Source organism: Littorina saxatilis, linkage group LG1, assembly GCF_037325665.1.
Source record: "Littorina saxatilis isolate snail1 linkage group LG1, US_GU_Lsax_2.0, whole genome shotgun sequence".
In the NCBI taxonomy this organism is placed as follows: Eukaryota; Metazoa; Mollusca; class Gastropoda; order Littorinimorpha; family Littorinidae; genus Littorina; species Littorina saxatilis.
The window spans coordinates 26,511,383-26,521,500 of NC_090245.1; the positions used below are offsets into that span (position 1 = coordinate 26,511,383).

Consider the following 10,118-nt stretch of genomic DNA (forward strand, 5'->3'; position numbering starts at 1 on the left):
AAAGACATATACGACTATATTTGAAAGAAAACATATAACCTAAAGCGAGGTATTTCTAGAAACGTGAAGCTTAATGAATCGTGGTGTACGTAACATGATGCGTGAAAAAGCCAACCCATCTAAAAACACATTGTCCATGGACATAAATGAAGCGCGTGAAATGTCCTTTTTTTTCTTTTTCCATTTAGTCAAGTTTTGACTAAATGTTTTAACGTAGAGGGGGGAATCGAGACGAGGGTCGTGGTGTATGTGCGTGTGTGTGTGTGTACGTGTGAATGTCTGTCTGTCTGTGTGTGTGTGTAGAGCGATTCAGACTAAACTACTAGACCGATCTTTATGAAATTTGACATGAGAGTTTCTGGGTATGAAATCCCCATACGTTTTTTTCATTTTTTTGATAAATGTCTTTGATGACGTCATATCCGGCTTTTCGTGAAAGTTGAGGCGGCACTGTCACGCCCTCATTTTTCAACCAAATTGGTTGAAATTTTGGTCAAGTAATCTTCGACGAAGCCCGGACTTCGGTATTGCATTTCAGCTTGGTGGCTTAAAAATTAATTAATGACTTTGGTCATTAACAATCTGAAAATTGTAAAAAAAAATAATTTTTATAAAACGATCCAAATTTACGTTCATCTTATTCTCCATCATTTTCTGATTCCAAAAACATATAAATATGTTATATTTGGATTAAAAACAAGCTCTGAAAATTAAATATATAAAAATTATTATCAAAATTAAATTGTCGAAATCAATTTAAAAACACTTTCATCTTATTCCTTGTCGGTTCCTGATTCCAAAAACATATAGATATGATATGTTTGGATTAAAAACACGCTCAGAAAGTTAAAACAAAGAGAGGTACAGAAAAGCGTGCTATCCTTCTTAGCGCAACTACTACCCCGCTCTTCTTGTCAATTTCACTGCCTTTGCCATGAGCGGTGGACTGACGATGCTACGAGTATACGGTCTTGCTGAAAAATGGCATTGCGTTCAGTTTCATTCTGTGAGTTCGACAGCTACTTGACTAAATATTGTATTTTCGCCTTACGCGACTTGTTTCTTTTTTTCTTGTCCTTGCCTTCACCTCTCTCTTCTATTTTGTGTAGTGTTACACTGTATTTCGAAGTCCTTTTCATATTTCTACAGCTATGTCTTCAGTGTTATTACTTCTCCTCTGCTTGTATTTGAAGAAAATCAAATCACTCTAAAATAACAGAAGCGTAATATTTCAAAAACGTAAGGAACAAATTGTAAGCATGAAGCAGTCATGCAAAAAAAGACATTTCTGATTCTAAACAAAGGTCTCCACTACAAAGAGCACACCATGATTCACTGAATTAAATGAGCCACTACAACTTAAATAGAAATAGAAACAGCAGTGATGATGTGATTTGTAGTGAGAGCTTGTTTTTGGCTCACGAAGTGTAGCCTATGCGATCGTAACTTTGTCTGTCTGTGCGTGCGTGTGTGTGTGTGTGTGTGTGTGCGTGTGTATGTCTGTGGTAGAAACTTTAACATTTCGTCATTTGAAGACGTCACATTATGGCGTAAGAGGGTTAGACGTCACGCGAAGGAATTATTGAAAGTCTCGGTCATTGTTATTTTGAGCGGGCCGAGACTAGTTGGCAGTCGTGTCCCTGTAAGTAGGCTACATGCAGACAGACAGATCTAGATCTAGTGTCTCTCTTTCTTGCACAGTGTCACCTATGCTTACTGTGTGTGTGTGTGTGTGTGTGTGTGTATGTGTGACGGAGTGATTGAGTTTGTGTTACTGTTTGTCTATTTCTTACGTGAGTCTTGAAGGCTTCGCCTCTTGTTTATACATTTGTTGGTGTCACAGAATCAGTGGATTACATTGGATTGACATTCAGCTTACAGGGATGGTCTCATTCCACTGAATGTCTTAACCTCTCCAGTACAAACAGTTCGACTTGGGATTAGTGTTAACAGTAACTGAAAACCATAGATATACGTTAAAACGGGCAGTCAGTCAGACAGACAGACAAACAGACAGACAGAGTGAAACCTATACACAACCCGTACATACCGGTGTAGGATCCGGTCCGGTCCCCCCTCTGAAGTAGTCCCCCGGGGGACCAATTCGTGGCAAAAACTGCTCTATAATGGTCCCCCCTTAGACATCCAGCCACGTTCTTCTTGTTACAATGTTAGTAATGTTACCAGCAATTTTAGAGAAAAGAAAGGAAAGAATCAGAGACTGGTTTCATTTCTTCTTATCAGTATTTATTTATTATTCATTTTATTTCATGTGATTTTTCTTTTGAACGGCATTATAAATCAGATCTATTTTATTTTCTGCAAAATATAGTCAAACAAAGAGATTGCTGTCTGTGCACTACATAATACCGGACGAAGATATAGATTGAAAATGGCTTGAATGCCTAAGAAAAACGAGGCTGGATGTCTAAGGGGGGACCATTATAGAGCAGTTTTTGCCACGAATTGGTCCCCCGGGGGACTACTTCAGAGGGGGGACCGGACCGGATCCTACACCGGTGTGTAAAGAGATTCCTTGACAAAACACGATCATCATCATGCATGCAATTCAACGAATGCAGAAAACGACATTTTGGTTTTCTACTGTTCAACGGCATACTTTCACTTACCAGAATCGTGGCCAGCTCCACGCCGTAACTTTTCATAGCGATACTCGCGCCAAGAACCACTGGTCGTAGATTTGATCGACATGATGCAAGAACCGGCACAATGGTCACACTGTTTATTCTCTTTATGTTACACACACAGACTGTGTCGGTGCTGAGCTTGAGTCTTGGTTGCCATGGTTATCGGATTCCATGTTATCGTCGTCGTTGTTGTTGTTGTTGTTGTTGTTGTTGTTGTTGTTGTTGTTTTTTTGTTTGTTTTCTTTGGTTTGTTTTGTTTTTGTTGTTGTTCTTGTTGTTGTTGTTCTTGTTCTTGTTCTTGTTCTTGTTGTTCTTGTTCTTGTTGTTCTTGTTCTTGTTCTTGTTCTTGTTGTTCTTGTTCTTGTTGTTCTTGTTCTTGTTGTTCTGGTTCTTGTTGCGCCTTGAGTCGCCTTGTGGTAAGATATGTGCGCGTTATAAGTTCTCGTATTATCATTATTATTGTTCTTCTTGTTCTTCTTCTTGTTTTTGATATTCTCCTTTGTCACCTTTCCTTCAACAAATGTTCAGCTTTAATCTGTAGCCATTCCAAATACCAGAGTATTTCTTTCTTTCCTGATTTATGTGCTTCATTTCTCCCAGGGTTTATTTTCTTCTAAAATTCAACGCGGACAAAACTGATGTTTTTTCTCGTCAGCTGCGGCAATCACTGAAATCGTACAGATCTTCCCTCTTGGCTGCTCTTATGGAAAGTAGTCTGTACAGATGGCACGTGCTTCTGCCAAGCAATGAATGCTTCATGTTGACAATGCCATCACAAGCACTCTATCATGCCTTTCCCAACTTCATCACGAGAGAATAATGAGCACACTATACATCGTTGAATCCCATGTTATAGGAAGTAACACACCTTTCCTAATAATAAGCCATAATGACAGTTTGCTTGTCATTTCTTACTTCCCATTTTGATTTTCGACAAGACAATCTCTTTTTTTTTACGTTCAATTCGGGAATCAAAAATGTGTGTTTAAAGAGCGAAGACAGTGTAGGTCTCAAAAGTCAAAGTACCTCACCCACAACCAAACAATGTCATGTGTTCTAAAAACAAATCGCAGCATTTTATCTGCAAAACAAAACGATGATTTATGTTGTAAGAATGAAAGAAATTCTCACTTTTACAGCACTTCACGTAAAACCATCACACAGACTAGACGTTGAAAACTATGTCCTCAGTAAAACGAAAACCAACCAACTACACACATTTTTGTTTAACAAAACTGACACGTTCTGACACTGAAGACACACTTCTTTTTATATTTAGTCAAGTTTTGACTAAATATTTTAACATCGAGGGGGAATCGAAACAAGGGTCGTGGTGTATGTGCGTGTGTGTGTGTGTCTGTGTGTGTGTGTGTGTGTGTGTGTGTAGAGCGATTCAGACTAAACTACTGGACCGATCTTTATGAAATTTGACATGAGAGTTCCTGGGTATGAAATCCCCGAACGTTTTTTTCATTTTTTTGATAAATGTCTTTGATGACGTCATATCCGGCTTTTCGTGAAAGTTGAGGCGGCACTGTCACGCCCTCATTTTTCAACCAAATGGGTTGAAATTTTGGTCAAGTAATCTTCGACGAAGCCCGGACTTCGGTATTGCATTTCAGCTTGATGGCTTAAAAATTAATTAATGACTTTGGTCATTAAAAATCAGAAAATTGTAAAAAAAAATAAAAATTTATAAAACGATCCCAATTTACGTTTATCTTATTCTCCATCATTTGCTGATTCCAAAAACATATAAATATGTTATATTCGGATTAAAAACAAGCTCTGAAAATTAAATATATAAAAATTATTATCAAAATTAAATTGTCGAAATCAATTTAAAAACACTTTCATCTTATTCCTTGTCGGTTCCTGATTCCAAAAACATATAGATATGATATGTTTGGATTAAAAACACGCTCAGAAAGTTAAAACAAAGAGAGGTACAGAAAAGCGTGCTATCCTTCTTAGCGCAACTACTACCCCGCTCTTCTTGTCAATTTCACTGCCTTTGCCATGAGCGGTGGACTGACGATGCTACGAGTATACGGTCTTGCTGAAAAATGGCATTGCGTTCAGTTTCATTCTGTGAGTTCGACAGCTACTTGACTAAATATTGTATTTTCGCCTTACGCGATTTGTTTTTTCTTCTTCACAACACTTCAGCTAGAAGTAGAAACTCGTTTCCATAGTGAAATTAAAAGCAACAACCTGCGCACACTTTTTTTCTGGTCAGCTAAAACTGACACGGTTTGACACTGAAGACAAACTTATTTTCTCTTTTTTCGCAACACTTCGGCTAGAACTTCACACACATTTGTTCTGGTCAGCAAAACGGACACATTCTGAGACTGAAGACAGAAGACACACTCAACGGCCAAACACCAGATGTGTCTGCCTGAAAGGTCCACACACACAAATTGTCAATTATCCGACAAAACAGATTCGGAACAACGTCATTTCCTCTACGGCAATCCGGGGCGTTTTTCAACAAACCCTGAGCGAAGAAATCCATCTCCAATTTCGCTTCGGCTTTAATTTTTTCCGAGGAGCGAAGCATTGCACCCTTTTAGCGTCAAGCGAAGCCCCCCTAGAAGCCAGCGCTTAGACCATCGATCCTCATTTTATAGCTAGCTTTTATTTTGTGTCTCTGCCTTTTTTTCATTCCCTTGTTTCCTTCTCAAGCTTTTTAAATTCTGACCAAAGATCTGCTCGTTTGGCAACGTCGAGTAACTCAGTCGCCTTCCGCACACATGTGTGCGCAGGAAGGGAACGCTATCGCCGAGTAAAATAAAAGTCGATGGCAAACCGCAATCCTGCACACATGTCGTCGCGAGGAGGGTGACCGACCGCGCGGTTTTTTGGTAGTTTCTTATGTTGAATTGATTCCGTGTCAGGTTGATCTCAAGATTGTTGGGATAGTATAAGGTGTCCGTTGTGTATTGTGGGTTGGTGGTAAGTGATAGTGCTAAATTGACGTGGTTTTATTTTGACAATTGCACCCAACTGCTGACTTACACGCACTTACACGCACACATACATAGAAAGACATATGTGCTCGCGCAAACACATACGCCCTTACACGCACAAACACACTCACATGCACACACATGATCGCAAGCGCGCACACACACACACACACACACACACATACACACACACACACACACACACACACACACACACACGCACGCACACACACAGATAGAGAAAGAGGGGAAAAGACAAGAGAGGAAGAAAGACAGGGAGACAGACAGACAGACAGACAGACAGACAGACAGACAGACAGACAGACAGACGGGGAGAGAGGCGAGGGGGGATAGAAAGTGAATAGAGTCATTCAGAGAAAGGCTACTTAGATCAGATCTAAGAGTATTTCGCGGAAAGCCTACAAATATCCACATGAATAAGCACCGGCTGTTACAACAAAAGGGAGCGAACCTGCAGGGATATCTGTCCGCAAGTGGGGACAACAATTCTACAAGTAATTTTTGTATGAAGAAATTGGTAAGACTAAGATTTTTAGTAACACAACCCGCATAATGTGTCCACTTATCAAAGTAGTACAAACATATATATTAACCGTAGTTCTTGCTTTAAGGAAAAATGAAGTTAATTTTATGATGAATGATATATAATGAGTAGTATGCATATGCATATGCTCTGTGTGTGTGTGTGTGTGTGTGTGTGTGTGTGTGTGTGTGTGTGTGTGTGTGTGTGTGTGCGTGTGTGTGTGTGTGTGGGGTGTGGGTGGGTGGGTGGACGTGTGTGTGTGTGGGCGTGCCTGCGTGTCTGGGTTTGTGTTCTAATTCAGTTCATGCCATGAGCATCACTTTTTTGAAGCCACCTTTATCTCTCAATCCCTTGAGGCCGACTTCGATAAACATGTTTTCGGAGACCATTTCGAAATGAAATGTCACAAATAAGGAATTCGGCCACGAAAAATAACGTACCTAGTTAAACATGGACACATGAAAATCAGCTTTTAAAGTGAGTGTGGAGAAACTTATCGATAATGTCTACACGGTACGCCAATTACCATACCAGCTAGTTTATTGTTTGGTGAGACTGAATGTACATCGAGCTTCTGCTTCTGAGTGGAAAATACTCAGTTACGAAGAACCTTGTTACGACCTATCTTGTACACACATCCTACAAAGATTACGCTTGGTACAAACTACAGCAGTACCTGCAATAAAAAAAATCACCATGTGGACAAACCAAAATTGCCCGGACATGACAAGTATATGTTGCTGAAGCTAAGAGACATTGGCGAAAATCTCTGTGCTCTCTTTGTGTTGGTGAGTACCGATTTATTTAGTTTTTTTAACTTTGTTTTCACCCGCAGTCATCTTAATTGTTGTTTAGACAATGAAAAGACAACAGACGGTCTCCTCTCATGTCAGATGCCTCACATCGTAGGTAACAGTGTGCAGCGTAACAAGGTGATGGGTTCAATTACCGGTGTACCACGTCAGGGACTTAGTGTGATGAGCACGTGCCGTATTCTATTGTTGCTCTTCACATGCTTTTGGGGAAAACTAAAACCTGTTTCGTAAACGACAATAGATCTTAGGCATGCTTCCCTGTGTTTCAGTACTGTCTATCCTATTTTTGTCATGTCCCAACATGAATTTCTAAGCCGATCGGTTTTACTATTAAGTCACAACACGACATTATAACGCCTTATTTCTTTCGTTTCGTTAAATCAAGATTTCTCCATGTCGGCTTTTATAGGAACACTGCAGTTGTGAAAAAATATCCGCAAACTTTTGTTCACCATAATTATGAAGAAAAAGTGTTTCAATCGTTTTCTCTTTTTTCTGAAGCACAAAAATTATGCTAAGCACTAAACTTGTTTTCTTTGTTGTGTGAGCACTGCTCGCACATGGAACTTGAACATGGTAAACTGTGAGAATCCTGCAGTTCTCACATAATAAAAAACATTGTCATCATTTTCACGAGTTTTCATTCACAAACACCTGGGAAATAAATCTCATGTTTCCCATGCAATAAATCGAGGTGGTGAATGAGTTTGAGCTTTCAGGTGAAACGTGGATTGTCAAAGTAAAAGCCAATCAGGCTGATTGTTTCATGTGTGGAACCATCGCGGCTTTGGATTTGTGTTTCCGAGGACAACGATTGTAAGCATTCACTCTCAAAGACCCAATCAATGGTGACAATTACCGCGGCGACTCATGGTCAATTTGCAACTTATCTCTGTAATCGCAAAATCCACAACGAAAAGTCATAAACACTTAAAAAGAAAATAAATATGCTCAACACTTACTGAACTCACACGTATGATCGCAGCTCTGTACATTTTCAGACTGGAAGAAAAGCGTCAACAAGCTACGTTTGACGTCACATAAAAGGTTGACGTGTTATCTCGAGCTACTGTGACGATGCTTTGTGGCTTGGAGTTGGATTCTAAAAATTCGTCTCCCTGTGGGTTATTGTGCATTTTGTTGCACAACCAAAATGATGACAAAAACGATGTTTGGTGGCTTGTCGTCAGACCAGCATTTTGCTGTTGGTCCTCGGGGAGCATATCGCCTTTTGTCTCATATTCATCAACCGCGGCCTTCGGCCTTGGTCGATAAAGATGAAACAAAAGACGATATGGTCCCCTTGGACCAACAAAAAAGCTGGTCTGTCAACAAGACACCAAACATCTTATAATATTCTGCAACTAACATGCACAGCAGAATGCAAATATGCACAAAATCGCCTGACTTCTTTTTATATTTAGTCAAGTTTTGACTAAATATTTTAACATCGAGGGGGAATCGAAACGAGGGTCGTGGTGTATGTGCGTGTGTGCGTGTGTGTGTGTGTGTAGAGCGATTCAGACTAAACTACTGGACCGATCTTTATGAAATTTGACATGAGAGTTCCTGGGTATGAAATCCCCATACGTTTTTTTCATTTTTTTGATAAATGTCTTTGATGACGTCATATCCGGCTTTTCGTGAAAGTTGAGGCGGCACTGTCACGCCCTCATTTTTCAACCAAATTGGTTGAAATTTTGGTCAAGTAATCTTCGACGAAGCCCGGACTTCGGTATTGCATTTCAGCTTGGTGGCTTACAAATTAATTAATGACTTTGGTCATTAAAAATCTGAAAATTGTAAAAAAAAATAAAAATTTATCAAACGATCCAAATTTACGTTTATCTTATTCTCCATCATTTGCTGATTCCAAAAACATATAAATATGTTATATTCGGATTAAAAACAAGCTCTGAAAATTAAATATATAAAAATTATTATCAAAATTAAATTGTCCAAATCAATTTAAAAACACTTTCATCTTATTCCTTGTCGGTTCCTGATTCCAAAAACATATAGATATGATATGTTTGGATTCAAAACACGCTCAGAAAGTTAAAACAAAGAAAGGTACAGAAAAGCGTGCTATCCTTCTTAGCGCAACTACTACCCCGCTCTTCTTGTCAATTTCACTGCCTTTGCCATGAGCGGTGGACTGACGATGCTACGAGTATACGGTCTTGCTGAAAAATGGCATTGCGTTCAGTTTCATTCTGTGAGTTCGACAGCTACTTGACTAAATATTGTATTTTCGCCTTACGCGACTTGTTTCTTCTTTTTTTCTTCTTTTTTTTCTGCTGTTCTTTCTACGTTTTTCTTCTTTTTCTTCCTTGTTTTGCCTCGTGGCTCAAAGGTAAAAGGCTCAATGTTTGTCAGTTGGAGGTCGTGCACCAAAACTCGTTACAGGTCGCGATTAATTTCCTCAATATATATATTTTTCTTTTTATATCTCTCCCGCGCAGAAGTTTGCCATTTCAGCTGCTTTCCTTCTGGTCTCACAGCGAAATTCAAACCAGTTATTTTGGGAATTAAATTGTCATTTCAGCTGGCCTGACCCACACACATGATCATCCCTATTTCTCTCTTGACGCCACAAGGGACCGATGGTTATTCACAGGCAGATGTCACATCTTTCATCCCACAACACACAAAGCGGCACCTCACACAATACCTGTGTTTGGTTCTGTGTGAGTGAATGTCATGTTTCGCTGTTGGTGTTGGGGAGGGGAGGTGAGGGGTGTAACAGAGAACTAGCTCAAACAAAATAATACCTGTGCATCTAAAATGCTTTGTGGCAATTCGCAGCTGGTTTTACTTTTCTATCTCAGATTTTTTTTCTTTCTGAATATCAAACCGTCAATAATGAATGTCACTTGAAGGTGACAGCATTTCTGTTTAACTTATAATCTTTTTCCTCGCAGCTCTACTCCTCAAGCATATTCTTTTCAAAATCTTCACCCTACATGTATACAACGGCCACAAATGCATTTCTTTGAGAGAAAAACAAAGCAAAGAAAGAAAGAAAAACCTTACTTGATCTACACGCCATCCGTTTCTTCCTCAAGGAACAGGTCTTTACGTTACCTGCATCGTCAGCAAGTGATAAATTCCGAGTAAGAAGAGTTCTATCTACCAA

The 10,118-nt window shown here is 39.4% G+C and overlaps 1 protein-coding gene across 1 annotated transcript in view; it reads right to left on the bottom strand.

Annotated features, from left to right (window-relative positions):
• LOC138965681 (short transient receptor potential channel 7-like) overlaps nt 1-2,916 on the bottom strand; it is a 137,353-nt gene extending 134,437 nt beyond the window's left edge. The window contains exon 1 of the mRNA XM_070337859.1: nt 2,631-2,916. Coding sequence (XP_070193960.1) covers nt 2,631-2,712 — 82 coding nt within the window. The 5' untranslated portion in view covers nt 2,713-2,916. The remainder of the gene's footprint in view (nt 1-2,630) is intronic.
• Nucleotides 2,917-10,118: the final 7,202 nt, after the last annotated feature.